This window comes from Zootermopsis nevadensis, unplaced genomic scaffold (assembly GCF_977971745.1).
Source record: "Zootermopsis nevadensis isolate Lab colony 2312 unplaced genomic scaffold, Znev_1.0 Znev_ptg000031l, whole genome shotgun sequence".
Classification (NCBI taxonomy): Eukaryota; Metazoa; Arthropoda; class Insecta; order Blattodea; family Termopsidae; genus Zootermopsis; species Zootermopsis nevadensis.
This window is the reverse complement of record NW_028259163.1, coordinates 6,586,067-6,602,563: the sequence shown is the minus strand read 5'-3', so window position 1 is coordinate 6,602,563 and position 16,497 is coordinate 6,586,067. Positions and strand designations below refer to the sequence as shown.

The 16,497-nt window shown below is 42.0% G+C and overlaps 1 protein-coding gene across 2 annotated transcripts; it reads left to right on the top strand.

Annotated features, from left to right (window-relative positions):
• The first annotated feature begins 456 nt into the window (after positions 1–456).
• LOC110839906 (kelch-like protein 10) lies at positions 457–14,508 on the top strand. 2 transcript variants are annotated; one of them, XM_087359347.1, is made up of 10 exons: positions 457–762; positions 2,973–3,169; positions 5,681–5,932; positions 7,253–7,529; positions 9,211–9,447; positions 10,302–10,471; positions 10,790–10,965; positions 11,803–11,964; positions 12,949–13,156; positions 13,836–14,508. In XM_087359347.1, the coding sequence occupies exons 1-10, from the start codon at positions 754–756 to the stop codon at positions 13,975–13,977; spliced, it is 1,830 nt and encodes a 609-aa protein (XP_087215473.1). In that variant the 5' UTR covers positions 457–753; the 3' UTR covers positions 13,978–14,508. The 2 variants fall into 2 exon arrangements, with proteins under 2 accessions (XP_087215473.1, XP_087215474.1); XM_087359348.1 differs by lacking the exon at positions 2,973–3,169 and having other exon boundaries at positions 459–762.
• The last annotated feature ends 1,989 nt before the right edge of the window (positions 14,509–16,497 follow it).

Sequence of the window (16,497 nt, the reverse complement as noted above, 5' to 3'; positions counted from 1 at the left end):
CCAAATTATAAGTTACTCTAATTAACTTTGTTTTCACTTAAAATTGTTCGTTATCGGGAATTTCTACATCGTCTGTTCTTTTAAAATCACGTTTCGGAGGGTGGTTCTGTCTCCGTCTTCAGGTGAGCGGTACCTACTCTGCTGGGTCCCTTAGATAAAGCTAGTCTCTGTCACTGAATAGACGATAGAAAAATTCCTGATAGCGAATAATTTTAAGTGTAAACTATCGTCGTCTAAACCCTTTAGAATTATATTTTTGTTTTGATTTTTTAACTACCAAAATGTGTAAATATGGACCGACAATGGTCAGCGTTTATATGAACACCTGCGTCTACAACAATGTAAGAAAAAGTATTTGAATTTCTAACCCACGCCTGCAATAATGTTGGTTCGGCATGCCATAAGGTCCTCTTCTCGTATGTTATACATGCAGTATAATAGCCTGAATGAACCGTATTGCACTCCATTCCTTTACCTAAGAAACTAATTGTTACGTCATCTGTTTACTCGGCATTGTTGTGTTTCATTATTGCCGTCAACAATCCGCTTTCGTTATTGTGGAAAGATCTGAGCTGTGAATCGCTTGTAGAAAAATTGCGTCGTAGAGAAGATAATTTTGTGCTGTTAAATCCTTTTAGAATATCACAATTATTTATCTTTTATAAGAATTATTAAGAAATCTGTGATACTCCATTTTAGTTTGGATTAAATTGGTAATTGCCGGTGGACATCGTGGACTCTTACTATTGGACAATGTTTGAGGTAAGGAATTCCTATTTATTATTATTGTTCATCACATTTAATGTTTTCATCTGCATTTGTGAACTCGTGTAAGAGAATTAAACTTTTTTTAACACAATTTCAAGTAACATTAGATTGACTTCTGTTTGTTCACGGCGTCATCGATAGTAAAATAATATTCCAGTAGGCAATTAACATTTTAAATCTTAAAAGAATAAAATGTGTTTCATATCCCAGAATCTTAATAAAAATATGTGGATCTTAAGAAGTGGGGTTTATATTCTGAATAATAATTCCAACACTTCTCATCTCTTGATACATCGACATTATTAAAGCGTTTTAGGGATGAGTGAAGAATTTTTATTCCGGATTTAAAAGCCTAATTATAGACGAATCTCCCTACAACAGCAGATTAAATCCGGGGAATGCTTGCTATTATTGAGTGCAAAGTATTTATGGGTGCAAAACGTGGTCTTTCACTTTGAGAGAGGAACATAGACTGAGGGTCTCTGAGAACAGAGTGTTGAGGAAGATGTTTGGACCCAAAACGGGAGTGGGACAGCTAAGAGGGAAAAATGCATGCCGAGCTCCAGGGCCTGTGGTCCTCACCGGATGCTGTTAGGAGGCGAAGGGCAGGGGAGAGAACTTCACAATTTTTGGGTTGGGAGGCCTGAAGGGCGGAGACCTCTGGCGTAGGTGGAAGGATAACATTAAGATGGACCTTAGGGATATGCGTGATGTAGGCCTGATCTACGCGTGTGGTAGAACAATTTAGATCTTTCGTGACTGTTCCCAACTGTAATTCTCGCGTTCATTTGGTAAATTTAATTTACATTTTGTGCTTGTAGTGTATATAAATATGTAACTTTTGTAGGAAAGTCCTTAATCATATAGGCTCTTAAGCACTTCTAGTTCTACACAGAGAGAAGAACTCGAAAATTTTATTTCTATGAAAAGGCGTAGCCTTCTTTTTCAAAAAATTATTTGTTAACTGTCTGGTTCTGCATCAAAGGTCACGCAATTTCAATGGCATATTTTTGTCGTAATTTTTTAAAATCGGTTCACCAGAGTCGAAGCATCTAAGACTTTATAGATTACTTGATATTTTGTACGTAATGTCTACGTAGTTTACATAAAAGAAGATTTAAATTATGCGAGTAATGACAAACACGCGGCATGACTTAATATTGACTAAATCAGTCACATCTTCAGGGTGATTAAGCCAAGAAGAGTGAGATGGGCGGGGCATGTGGAGTGCATGGATGGGGCGAGAGGTGTGCACTGGGTATTTTTGGAAAGCCTGAGGAGAAGAGCCAGCTGGGGGACCTAGACGTAGATGGGAGGATAATGTCAGGCGGGATCTATGGGAGATAGGAGTTGAAGGAGACTGAATTTCGTTGGCCCAGGTCAGGGTCCGGTGGAGGGCTTTGGTTAATTCGGTGATGAACCTTCGAGTTCTGTAAGCCATCTGGTTGGTTGGTTGGGTCCATTATTTGGGAAGCCTGAGGGGAAGAGGCCTCTGGGGAGACCTAGACGTAGATGGGAGGATAATCTCAGGCGGGATCTAAGGGAGATAGAAGTTGAAGGAGACTGGATTTTGTTGGCCCAGAGCAGGGTCTGGTGGAGGGCTTTGGTTAATTCGGTGATAAAATTTCGGATTCCGAAAGTATTCTAAATAGTTATATGTCACATTTGCAGCTTTGTCATTTTGTGTTGGGTCTCAACTGGCGTTCCTGTAACGAAGAAACAAACTGAGTCCATGGAACCGAAGTCGTACTTGAGAATCTAACAGTAGCCCAGGTGATCAAATGTCTCGCCTTTTATGAAACATGAAGTTTCATGTACGTGTTTCCAAGATCCCGCCTCTAAGCCACATCTTCATTCCACACTTCTCAAAGATCCATTTTAATATTATCCCAGCAACGCAGAGGACTCTCAAATGACCTTTTATTTTCAGGTCTTCCGATTAAAGAGTTGCATTTCTTGTCTCTGCCATGCGTTCTACATGTCCCGTCCATCTCATCACCCTTGATCTGACAGCCTGCAATTTATTAATTAGTGAAGAGATCTATAAAGCTCCATGTTACGCAATTTTCGCCATTCCCTTGTCAGTAACTCTCGCAGGACCAGATATTCTTCTCAATACCGTGTTCCCTCTCAGGCACTCTCAGTTGATGTGCACACGCGTCAGTATGAAGAAAAACCTGTAACAGCGATGGACTGTTTTTCAGGAGATGGAGTCAAACCAAAGTCACAGCCGTTCTCAAGATGGCGACAGGTGCACGTACGCCGAAGCAGTGGTCCTCCTGAAACAGGTGAAAGAGCTGAGAGAGAATAAACTCTTGTGTGACGCGGTGTTGAGGTTGGACGACGGCGGCGTCTTCCCAGTCCACAGATTGATTCTGTCGATGCGTAGCGAATATTTCAGGTGTGTTTATTTACTGACGTAGTTAATTAACTCGTGAAATAAGGACTTAATAGACGTCAATTCGTTTGTGAAATGTTTTATCCCCTTTGCTATTTGTCTTTTGTTATTTGTTCATTGTCATGAAATTTCACGGCGGTGAGGAAGAAGAAAAATGTCTTCTGGACGTTGCGCCGTAGAAACTGAGTGGCATTGCAGACGTACTTACTGCCTTCTTCCTTGATGATGGAGGCAGTAAGCACCTCTGAAACGTCCGATAATTTCTACGAGACAACATCCCAGAAGACGTAAGTGGTTTTTTGTACTAATTTTTTAAGTGCGGTTGTACCAATCTGACAGTCAATCGATCTGGAGGGAGAAATAGAATCAATAAATTTCCAAAATCGTCTTGGTTTTAACACATAAAGACGACCGACTCAGTCCAGAAGAAAGTTAGTAATGCACCTTCGTCACGCCATTGTCCGGAACATTGAAAGCTGCTGTGAGTTGCTCTGTCTGAAATATAATTAACTGTAACAAATGACTTCGCGAGAAATATTTCATTGGCAGGAGAGAATCGTTCGAGAATTTGTGCATTCGTAAATCTGCTTGAGTTTTACATAAATATTTGGTGCGTTCTTGAAATGAGAAGTGAAAATGTTTTGACAGAACAAATAGATTTCATATTACGAACTGTTCTACCAACGAAGCTAGTGAGGCTAATAGGAATGTGCTTAAATGAAACCTGTAGCAAAATTCAAGTAGTTAAATATGTATCTGAGACATTCTTCATCAAGAACGGTCTAAAACAAGGAGATGCTTTGACTCCCTTGCTCTTTAACTTTGCGCTAGAATATGCCATCAGGAAAGTCCAAGATAGGCAGGAGGGGTTGCAATTGAATGGAACACATCAGCTATTGGCATTTGCTGATGATGTTAATTTATTGGGGGACGATATGAATACAATAAAGAGGAACACAGAAGTTTTACTAGATTCTAGTAGACAGGTGGGGCTAGAAGGAAATTCAGAAAAATCTAAGAACATGTTGTTATCTCGTCGTCAGCAGACAGGCGGGCAAAATTATCTTAGGGTGGCTAATAAGTCCTTTAAAAGGGTTATAAAGTTCAAATATCTGGGAACAATAACAAATCAAAATGATACTTGTGAGGAAGTTAGGAGGAGATTAAATTCTGGAAATGCTTGCTACTTCTCAATTCAAAATACTTTGTCTTCCCGTCTGATTTCTAAGAATCTGAAGATTAAAGTGTGCAAAACAATAATTTTGCCCGTTGTCTTGTATGGGTGCGAAACATGATCTCTTACTCAGAAGGAGGAACACAGATTGCAGGTGTTTGAGAATCGGGTGTTGGGGAGGATATTTGGGCCTAGGAGAGAAGACGATGGGGCGTGGAGAAAACTACATAATGATGAGCTTAAAAATCTGAACTCCTCCCCCAGTATTGTCAGGGTGATTAAGTCGAGAAGAATGAGATGGGCTGGACATGTAGCGCGCATGGATGGGACAAGAGGTGTGCACCGGGTACTGGTTGGGAAGCCTGAGGGGAAGAGACCGCTGGGGAGACCTAGACGTAGATGGGAGGATAATCTCAGGCGGGATCTGTGGGAGATAGGAGTTGAAGGAGACTGGATTCTGTTGGTCCAGGACAGGGTCTGGTGGAGGGCTTTGGTTGATTCGGTGATGAACCTTCGGGTTCAGTAAATGTAAAGTAAAGTTTGTCCCACTATACGCCATGTAGGCGTTTGGGGTGAGAGGCGGTGTAGCTCCTCTCTTCCTTGACCTCGGCACTAGATGGGGGTGAGTGGTCAGCATCACGCCCCGGCCGGCTTTACCCCCGGGAAAGGACCCCGGTACCCATTGTAGAGGAGGCTGGGAGAGCCGGTCTGGACGCAGAGGCTAGAGGAAAAATCCTCTGCCCCAGTCGGGGATCGAACCCCGGTCGTCCAGCCCGTAGCTAGTCACTGTACTGACTGAGCTATCCCGGTTCCCTTCGGGTTCAGTAAGCCATCTAATTACTTAGTTATTTATTACGAACTGATCAATCAGTGGAATATACGGCCCGCGATGTATGTTGAAATATTGTTTGGCTTTAAAATTTCTGTAGTAGTTGTTATAACCTCAGATATTTCTTCGAAGATTCGAGGGTATGTAAGAAACGAGGTGAATATTCTATAGTACAAATGTTCACTGCTCGCCATTTTACCCTGCATTCTTCAAAGGCTATTTTCTGGTACTGACCTAAACGGTTTCTGTGAGCATCCGATTTGTAAGTTATATTCTGTTAAGCCTACGCAAGCTCTTCGCCCTCTCGCAGTTAGTCTGGCCCCATTACTACACATTCTGGAAGTTTTTTAAGTCTTCAGATAACAATAATTCATCCACCACATTGACAGAAGGATACTTTTATTTAGCTACGTGGGTTATAAAACTTAAACTTTATGCGCTTGTCTTGCAATTTTCTGCTAAACTTTTCTCGAAATCAGTTTAAATTAACGAATGCTTCCTGACGTTTCAGGAACCTCTTCACCACAACACAGAACACCAGTGAGGAGACTGAGATTCTCCTCCACGGAGTCAGCTCAGATGTGATGACTCAGATACTGGATTATATTTATTTTCGCGAGGTGGACATCCGCTCCGAAAACGCGAGTCAGCTGTTCGTAACGGCTGACTCCTTGTGTATTCCGGACCTTCGTAAACTCTGCTGTGAATTCCTCAAGAACGCGATGGACGCCGACAACTGTGTCGGCTTCATGCATTTCGCAAGGTAATTGATGTTCATTTGTCATTCGCTGTGACGCCAGCCTTCGTCGCTGGAGCGAATCGGCTTTATTCAAGACACCAGCCGAGTGGCAGGTCTGAGATTAAAGCCTCTGACTGAGGACTGGGCGAATTATAAAGTTTGGCGGGTTGTTATTAATGTGCCTGTAATTTAAATGTTCTGTTTAACTGCGTATATTTTGATCGTCAACGAGCAGGTGACTAATTTCACCATGTAGAACGTGAATCATGACCTATTTCATGGTCACAATTAAATTTGTCTTCCTCTCGAATTCCTTTTCTTCTTTCTTTCTTTCTTTCTCTGCGGCATTCCTTGCTGATTACATAATTCTCCCAAATATCAAAATCAACATTCAGCCCCACATTTTCTGCATACAGCAAAACCCCTTTTAGCCGAGCCTCGATTATCCGATTCCCACACTAAGCGACCGAATTTCAACCAGATCTGTTGCGACTGGTTTCCACCTCCGAGCGTGTTTAAAGCGATGTCCACGCGGTACAATTCATTGATTTTGCTGATTATTATGAAAACGTCAAGATATTTAGAGAATAGGTTATTATCGGGCAAAGACGAAAAACAACCTGCTGGTTCCCGTAGGTGCTGAACCCTTACTCCTTCTTGTTCAGGACATCATAGCAAGCAAATCAACTGACTTCGGCAGAATCACACCAGAACCTCCAGTTCATGCGATGGACAGAATGACTGATAAATTGACTAATTTAATACAGGGATTCCTTCGAACTGCGCTCACGAGTGACTTTTGCCGTCGGCTTGTGCCAGCGAAACGCCCGCATCATTCGCTGGCGAGTAAAATCTGTGTTGATTCCCTAGGTATTTGTTCTTATCCATGACCACGTTCCCTTTTCCCTCGCTCATCCGACACGTGATTCCGCCACATAGTCCGCTTAAACGAGGTTTCACTGGATTAACACACACAGTTACCAAAACGTCGTTTCGCCAAGCTTAATGCCAGAATTCAAAATTCTACACTCCTCATCTCACTGCCTTCTTCACTTGCGTACGCCAAGCCCTTGTTTCAACCTGTAACCTTATCACGAGGACGAGCGGGCGTTGCCTGGAGACTTTCTATTTTCCTCCGGTTAAACGGAGCGTATCTCATCGTTGCCTCTCCACGTGTCTGCTCTCAGTCTCACTCATTCGGGCTTCAAAGGGCTAAGGTAAAAACTGAAGGCGAAATACTCTGGTGTGCATATCCTTGAAAATCCAGTTCCTGCTGCAGTGTTTCAATGTGTGAGAGTCCGAAGGAGATCAAATCTGAGTCGGCTCTTACCCTCGCTGTCGCAGGTTGCACTTCTGGGCCGACCTTGAGACTCCTGCTCGTAGCCTCGTTCTGCGCCACTTCGTGGAAGTATCTCAGAAGAGCGAAGAACTGCTGGAACTGCCCGCAGAGGAGCTGCAAGCGATAATCGATTCCGAGGAACTGAACGTGAAGGACGAGAGAGTTGTGTGGGAGTGCATTCTCCGGTGGATCAACCACGACCCGAACAACAGGAAAGGCCACATCGCGGACCTTTTGAAGGGCGTCAGACTGGGACTATTGGACACAAAAGTTTTCAAGGAGGTCAGTATTGCCCCTGAAATCGTGGATGTCTATAGGAAGTGAAGCCCGCATTTTCAATTCCATATTCACACGTGTTCATAACTAATTATTGCAAATATGGAGTCTTCTTCTTCGTCACGTGTAAGCCCGTCTGTCTGTCAGTCAGCAGTTCCAGCTGGAGAACGTCTGAAAGGATGTTCATTAGATTTAAAGTTGATGAGCTTTAACAGAATCTGTTGACATATTAAAATTCTTGTTAGAATCCTACAATAACAACGTGAAAAGTAAACAATGTTTTCAATGCCTTATTCCGGGCAAAATATCCTGCGTAAGAAATCCCCAGATTCCCTTAGTTACCATGGTTACAGTAACTGCCTGTGCAATGCCGCTGGTAACACGCTCGTATGTGTGTGTATGTGCGAAACAAACATTTGATTCAGCATCTTATGCAGATATGTGGTTGGAGTTAATAATCGTCTTTTATTCATCGTCTGTAAGTTTGACAGTCCGTCGGCTCTACAAACTTTTATTACAGTCTCAGCGTTTATTAAGATTCATTACGTGTCTCAGTTCAACTACAGCATTCCACCGTTAACTGCATTCAAACGTCCACTCAGCTTGAATAGGAAAATCCTCCAACAGATAATCACGTCTTCTGGCTCAGCGTTCTACTTAACCAAAGATCCTATTGCCATAAGAAACGTATCTCAGCTGCTACAATAATTTCACGCATCTCCGACGATATATATAGTCAACCCGAGAACTGTTAGTATGACAATCTTCAGCTGATTGACCACATAGGGACAACAGATATCCGAAGATTGCAGCAAGAATGCTTCGTCCTACTTCCGAGAATAAATTACCCCAGGGGTTTCAAATTCATAGACAAATTTAACATTCTAACATTTTAAACGTACTCTCACGAACCAACCTTACAACTTATGGTATTCTTTCTTCCATTTCATAACGAGCTTTAACCCCAGAGAAAAAATGTTTTTACTCTGGGTCAAATGTCCTGTGCTTTCAGCCTCTCACCTCTTACTAATATTTGTAAAACAATCGCACGAATTCATGAAAATGTTATCTGCGTCTAATGTCTTTACATCTTATCATTCGTATCTACTAGTTTCGAACACTTAAAGAGAAAAACCTGATAATGACCAATTAAGGTCGAAACATGCAATGGCTCTTAATAGACATCGAGCCCATAACCACACGCTGTTGTGTTGACGGGCCTTCCACCCAAACATCTACATGCAGAAGGTTGCCTCCCTTGACACTCGAAGCAACTAATTGACATAAATTCCTTTCGATGCTACGTAATTTTGACGACTAATTAAAGTTATCGAATCAAAAAGAATGTGGTTATCGCAGCGTGCATCTCGAACGGGAGAGACGAGAAATAAGTTAAATTTTTGAATGTAACTCATAATGCAACCCTTACTGAAGTATTTAACTTTCGGTTGAAACACATTTCAATAGTTTTCTCTAAGATCGATTTAACCTTGTTTTCGCTTCTCCTCTCAACCTGTGCATTTGTTAAGAGCGTCGTTAAATAAACCAAAAACATATTTTCCTGTATATGTCAGTCTATTTCGGTGATTTCAGAACCAAATTATTTGTGAATTTCTTGTCTCCTCTGCATTGGAACATTCCATCACTTCCTAAAAGTTCATAAGGTCCACATTGAACTGTTCAACAGGTATCAAATCACCCTTACGTGACTGAAAACGAGGCGTGCAGACCGGTGATCTCGGAGACGCTCGAATTCCTGGACGACGTGGAAAGGTTGACGAAGGACGACAAGGACCTCGTGACACCAAGGATTGCCCGCCCGCGAAACCGACGGGACATTCTGTTTGCTATTGGCGGGTATCGCGACGGAAGGCCGTCAGATGTGATCGAAGCGTACGACGCACGAGCAGACCGGTGGAGTGTGGTGAGTTGCACGCATTTCTACTCTACCGTGCCTTGTTAAATGACGCCTCCGAGAAAAACTACTTTTCCTCCTTTTTGCTTACTTTTACTAGGTAAGTGTTTATTTAAGCTTAATCACAAGGACCTCTTAGCCTCTTTATTTCCATTAGCAGTGAAACCTTTTTAAGAGGAGCTCCAAAGACATGAATTAAAAAGAATAAATAAATACATAAATCACACAACTGCTGAGTCTCACGTACAATGCAAGTTCTAATAGGAATCGACCAAGGATGTGAAGTTTTCCTTAAATACCGTTTACAATAAGCGTCCTACATCAACTCTCATGGCAACCTGTCTGCTGATTTTAGTCATCGTTGATCGTCAGTGGATTTCAACGTAATAAAAGAAGCACTGATCAGTGTCGATGCTGGCCATCTGCGTGGTCACGCCTCGTGAATTAGAAGGCTGACACACTGTTTGGTGTGGAGTGGGGGACGTACTGCCTCCAGATTTGCGTCGAAAAACCCAAAACACCAAAATCTGTCTTTGCCATCGTACGAACCTGAAATGTCAGCTGTTGATCAGAAATTAATTCTGCATTTGTCTGTCGTATTTGACGAGGGCACTGGTAATGTTTGAGCTTCTCTTCGGGTATTCCTGTTTCCTCCGTCTCTCTTATAATTCCACGATTGCTCCAAGTTAATTTCTCACGGTCTTTGTCGAGTGCCTCCCTCCACGGTGTAGCAATTTCGGTCCACTGTTGGGGGTTGCACCTCTGCTCCGGTGGTTGGTCGCTTCGACTCTAATGTAAGGACTTCACATCAGTAGACCAAGTGACCCAAAGAAACGTAAAACCATTACCTGTCGTTCCTGCAGGTGGGGGGGATCGACTCGATCGGTCTTCGAATGAACCATGGCACGGCAGTGGTCGATTTCGACATTTACGTCATCGGTGGCCACGACGACTGGAAAGACTTAGACTCATGTCTCTGCTTCAACGCTGTTACGAAGACATGCCGCGAGGTGGCGCCTATGAATGAACGCAGGTAAGATGCAGATTTCTAACTAAGGAACTCCTTGGAGCACAGTCCTTCTTCAAAAGCTGATAGTCGCTCTCTTAGTCAAAATATAAATCTGGGCAGGGGATTTAAAATTGTACCACTCACATACAGGAGCATCGTGCAAAGTGTGAATAGGTCGGAGGACTTTTGCGACAAAGTTGGTTTTAAGAATGCGATTTGCATTTTAATTCATTTGAGTTAAGATTTAACAATGACAAGCGAACAATTGCGTTTTGCGAGAGGAAATGCATCTCCATCAGCAGTAAATGAGCATAGCTGAGCGTGTACTTATTTTCGTTTCAGACGCAGTTTAAGTGTGGCAGTTCTGCGAGGTGCAGTGTACGCCATGGGCGGTCACGAGTGTGAGCATCGTGAAGATCTCAGAACAGCTGAAAGATACGACTGTAAGACAAACCAGTGGTCGTGGATCGCTCCCATGAACACAGAGCGACGCTGTGCAAGTGCGGCTGCACTGAATGGTACGTAAATGCTGTTAAATATAAATGTGTGAATTAGAGTAGAAGGCGAGGCGTCTGTCTGTCTGTCTGTCCGCGTGTAATACCGCAAGGACGGTTGAAGGAATCTCAGGATTTCAGGTTCTCACGGCGGGGAGTATGAAGATACCTGTCGTTTCGCTTCTGCCGACGTTTCAGACGAACTTTACGCCTTCATCATCAAGGCATTCCTCTTAAACTTGATCTTAGTTTCCCCCACTCCATTGCCCAATATTCTTCTATTATCTCCTTCTTTTATCCGTGCTACGGACTACGTTATTTCACAGACAGCAACGGCTTGAAATTCTGAGTCCGTGATGGTTTCTTCTGCTCTTGTAAGCTGTCCCTCGACATGGTCTTCTGCCTTTGTAGTGTAAACTAGGATTAAGTGTAAACAACCACCAAACTATCAAACTGGCTCTCAAATAATATAGATTTAATATGTTTTTGAGACAGTTACTAATCTCGTGTTAATAGCGCATTATATTATAAATGTAGAGCAAATTTTGGCAGCTCGTACCGTACATCTCCGGTACCAAATTTAATAAAATTCCTTTCACAGAAGACGTAACTTACCATCATTTACATTATACATTAATTTAAGCACTTTGTACTGTTTATATTAAATTTTATCAGTTACTCTCATTTCCTTTGAGACGCTGACTGTCTGCATTCGAAACAAAGAAACAGATGAACAGAGACGGCCGTGTCTGTGCAGTTTCTGTGACTCGAAGGGGGAGATTAAATACAATTTAAGTAGGGATTGTCCCATGTCTGTGCTCTGCATGGACCACTTTAATTATAGCTAATTTGTTTTTACAGACAAAATATACGTCGCTGGTGGACATGTTAGTCTTTTCAATTCTCTAAACTCGGTGGAAGTTTATGACCCGGACACCGACCGATGGACGTTCGTTGCACCAATGCATTCTGAACGTGAGGATTTTACTTGCGTCGCGTTCCACGGCTGTCTGTACGCCCTAGGTGAGAACTCTGGACATTCCGAGTGATGCCCCTCTATCCTTTTTACAGAGATCGCTATTGTGAAATGTTTTCCTGGTTTTCTTTGAGTGACTGAGATTTTATGAACAGCATTTTCTCCTGTCATCACAGAGTCAGTTTGTCAATAATTTTAACCCCGATTCGTGGTTTCGATTAAATTCTCCACAAAGAAAACTTAACTAACTAACTAACTAACATTGTATAATCTCTTGTGGTATCTATATTAAGGTATGCCTCATTTTTCACACAGTCCCAGTCTTGAAGGTAAATATTTTGTTCTTTTAGCAAGGAGATTTCAGTTTGCTGCGCTGTTATCCCCAAAAAGCCGATGGTTTAAAGCAGTCCCTTCACAGTATTTGCTTTTCGTCAGTTGTTTTTGTAACGTCGTTTTAAACAGTGCATCTTGTGTTGATATTTAAGGCTATTTTCGCACGCAGTTTCATGAAGCAGAAAACAGGTGTCAGGCGCAATTGCCTGATGCTACAAGTTCGAAAATAATATTTAATTTCATTCCTGCTACTAATATTAACACTGCAGGAGGGAATGAAATTTCTTCGTTGTATTTGTTTCATTCGTTCCGTTTACGGAATTACAAATTTTAAGAGCGTAAAGTCCGTCGGATAAGAAGGGCGGAGTGTGAAGCATTGAAGTTACGGGAAATACAAACATCTAGAAGTTATAATTGGTAATGTTGAAGATAAGATACCACTTGTAATTTATAGCCTTAAAAGGAAGGAGAATAATCAAATATTTTTAAGGATCTAGCTTATGTGAGAAGAGGTCAACTACCGGTTTTTTTGAATAAGGTAATGAAACTTGTGGCACTATAAAGTTCAAACATTTCGTGGCTAGGTGACAGTTACAAATATCAAGAAGGTTCCCGCTCAATGGGGTTAGGATAAGTTCCCTTTGGTAGCTTTCTTTATATGCTCTGACCTATTACGGAATTTGTGTGTGTGTGTGCAGGAGGACGCAACTGGACATCAGACGCGCTCTCTACTGAAAAGTACGACCCTACAGAAGACACGTGGACTGAGGTCCCTGCCATGAACTTCTATTCAGATTATTTAAATGCAGAAGTGTTCGACGACACGATCTTCGTCATCAGTAGATATTCTGACAAGGGCCATTTCGGATCCCGCGTCGCATGTTTCAATGACAAGGAAAATCGATGGTTTGTTTCTTTTTTTATTGTTCAGGACTATACAATCACAAACTGTTACTTTCGAAAAGCTCTAGGATGTGAATCATTTCCGGTCAAGGTAACCGCGATCTTGCGGATGCTGCGCCGTGTAGTGACGTAGAAACTGACCGACGTTTCAGAGGTTCTTACTGCTAATCAGGGACTTGAATACAACGCGCAAATTGGGTGAGAGGAAGGGGGTAGAATGAACGCAGGGCAGGGAACCGTTCTGAAATATGGTGAGGCAATCTTGCATTGAATTCCGATTGGAGGAATTTTTGTTATGGTTGTCTGGAAACAAAATATAAGCAACGACATTTCGGTGGAAGCTGTTCCCTTAGCTTCAAGCACTTTTCCATTTAACTCAAAGACAGAGCCAGCCCATCAGACATGATATTTATAGGTCAACACATTTAACGACTGAAAAAGATAGTTTTAAGAAAATTGTTAATTTCTTTACATAAATGCACCGACATTCAAATTACGTTTCTATTAAACAAATTATTTATGTCAGAAGACGCATTCCTTCATGAGTTACATCATCGCACGTGGAGCTACATATTTTCTGTAACTGTGTCCGCGAAATGTGATAAAAATTGTCTTCAGTGTAGATAATACCGATGGACGATGAAAAAGGGTTTGATTTCACTTTTAATATTTCAAATTGTAGGTACGTGGCGGCAGGAATGAATGTTCATAGAATCGAGTTTTCGACTTGTGTCATCAAGAACCTACCGAACGCAAGAGATTACGCCTACAAACACAGAGACAAATTAATGGAGGAGAAATGCAAAAAGAAGATGGCGGAGTAACGTAAAAAATGTTGGTTTGGGTAAAAAATCAGGCAACTCTCGTTTTACGATTGAGATCCGTTCCGAGACGTTGTTCGTTATAAATTTTTGTTCGTTATATGCATCTTGCATTCCTGAGCTTTTACGATACATATCGTATATTTTAGCAGCCATTTTAAAGCATTAAAACCATGTACTAATTAACATATAATAATTTTCTGATAATTATTGTAATAAATACATGTTTAAAGTTTCTTTACTTACATTTTACAATTATGTTCACTAAACGTTTGGCATTTTGTTTTATGAGGAACTCTATCTACTGGCGACTTTAAGAAATTTTGAATGATTTGTGACGTTCGTTATAGCGAACGTTCGTAAACCGAGAGTTGCCTGTAGTTTGCAGTTGATTACAACCACGACAAACACATTAATTTTAATTAAGTACCTTACGAAAATAATGAAGATAACTGGGAATTGATGTAGGATCTATAAAAGAAAATAAAAAGAGAAATATTGTTTGCAGGAAAGAAGGAAAAATTATTTCTCCTCGTTGTTTTCTGCTCAAGGAGTCCACAGTGGCAGCGCGGTCTGAGGCGTGGGCCTTGTGCTGCTTGGTCGCTGGGACCGTGGGTTCGAGGCCCACTCAAGCCATGGATGTCTGTCCGCGTTTTACTGTGTTTTGCTGTCCTGTGTACAGGTAGAGGCCTTTCGATGGGCCGATCCCTCGTCCAAGGAGTCCAACCGATTGTCTATAGATCAAGCCAATGAAAAGTTGGGACCCGCAGTGCTCAGGTACTTGAAGAACGGGTCGTTCCCAGTATCCAGTATTTTCTGCTCAAGAAGGCTTATTGAAATTAATTACTTTAAAGACGTTTAATTTTAATCCAAAATATTACTCTTCATTAACACATAGCAGATTCTCATTGCGTCTTACATTGAATCCACTTGTGGCGACATGCTTCGAGTTACGAAACCGTCTTCACGGTATTAGGGGAAGATTAAATGTTCTGCTTCATGAACGTCGTTTACAAAAACGTCATTGGACGACCAGTGTTCGTATTCCGGCAGAAACAGTAATTTTTTTTCTGTTCGCCTCGCCGCCATGTTCGGACCAGATCTTGGACCCACTCAGACTCCTCTTTAGTAAGTACAGTATACTCTGCTAGAAGTCATCTCTGACGATGGAGACAGCAAGTACCTCTAAAATGCTGGAAAGCGTCTACCAGTATACAGCCGTATTCACACTTACAGCAGTGAAAACCTCGCCTCTGTATCTCGCCGTCTAGTTACGAACACCAGACGCTTCAAAGTCGGATGCATGTCATAAATTAACTCACATGTCTCGGTCCACACATTTCAACTGCGTGTAACAACACCAATCTCTGTTGATGGAGGCAGCGACAGTCTCCTAAACGTGGAGCCATTTCCATGCTGACAACACTGTTCGCCTCAGGAGACTTCATTTTCTTCAGTCGCCGTGAAAATTTCATATCAGATTTAATAGCGTATTATTGCGGCGTCCGCTTTGCATGGACTCCAACTTAAAGTGTCAATGAAAATGTTTAGAAGCGCAATTAAGAATTGCATGTGTAGAAAATTATTTTACTGTGGAACGCCACGAGGTGGTAGTCCTCGTGAAACACACTGTTGCTTGTCTTCTGGGATTCTGCGCCGTGTACTCCGGTAAAAGTTTACCGACGTTTCAGAGGTGCTTCGCACCTCCATAATCAGGGAAGTCGCCCTTCTGTCAGACTACAGGTGGCAAACAACCTAGAAGACCGCCATCTTCATACTCGCTGCCGTGAGAACCTCAGATCTCTCTTAAGGCATCTTTGTCTACGAAGTGTCGCGTGGATCTAGGCCTCTCCTTAAGTGACTGAGGGCGTTTGAGGAGAATATTTGGTAGCAGGTGGAGAATTTTATTACCTGTACTTCAAAAAATATTATTAGGATCACCAATTCAAGGAAGAGAAGTTGGGCGCAGAATGTGGCATGAATGTGAGTGATGAGAAATGCATAAAGCGATTTACTAGTCGAGAAACTGGAAAGAATGGGACAAAGGGTTGTTTAAGCGTACATTGAAAAAAAATGTTAATCGAAAAAGTAAACAGAAAAGGTCCCGCTGCACGCCATGAAGGCGCTTTGGGGGAGAGAGCGGCATAACTCCCACTCATTCGTAACCGCGACAACAGATGAGGGTCAGTAATCAGCGCCACGCTCCGGCCGCGCTTTACCCCACCCCATCCCGGAACAGGATCCCGGTACCCATTGGAAAGATGTTGCTTACAGAAAAATGAAGTTTGCAGAGTGCACACTGAATTAATATTGAATAGGATAGAAACCACACGGTAATGAAACTTCTGGTTCCGTCATATACCAGGAATTTATTTTAGTTAAGCGACTAATAGTTTTTAAAGAAATATTCTACTTTTTGTAGTTTATTTTTTGGGGATTTGATGGTTCTTGGACAGGTCTTGCAGTCCAACGGGCATTACATTAACCACGTAATGCTTTAACTGCAGGACGTGCATGAACGAG

Bases quoted from the DNA above. Each gene is read 5' to 3' on its own strand.
- LOC110839906 (XM_087359347.1), top strand. The intron at 5,933-7,252 runs GTAATTGATGTT...TCGCTGTCGCAG, and splicing joins GGCTTCATGCATTTCGCAAG to GTTGCACTTCTGGGCCGACC. The intron at 9,448-10,301 runs GTGAGTTGCACG...TCGTTCCTGCAG, and splicing joins GAGCAGACCGGTGGAGTGTG to GTGGGGGGGATCGACTCGAT.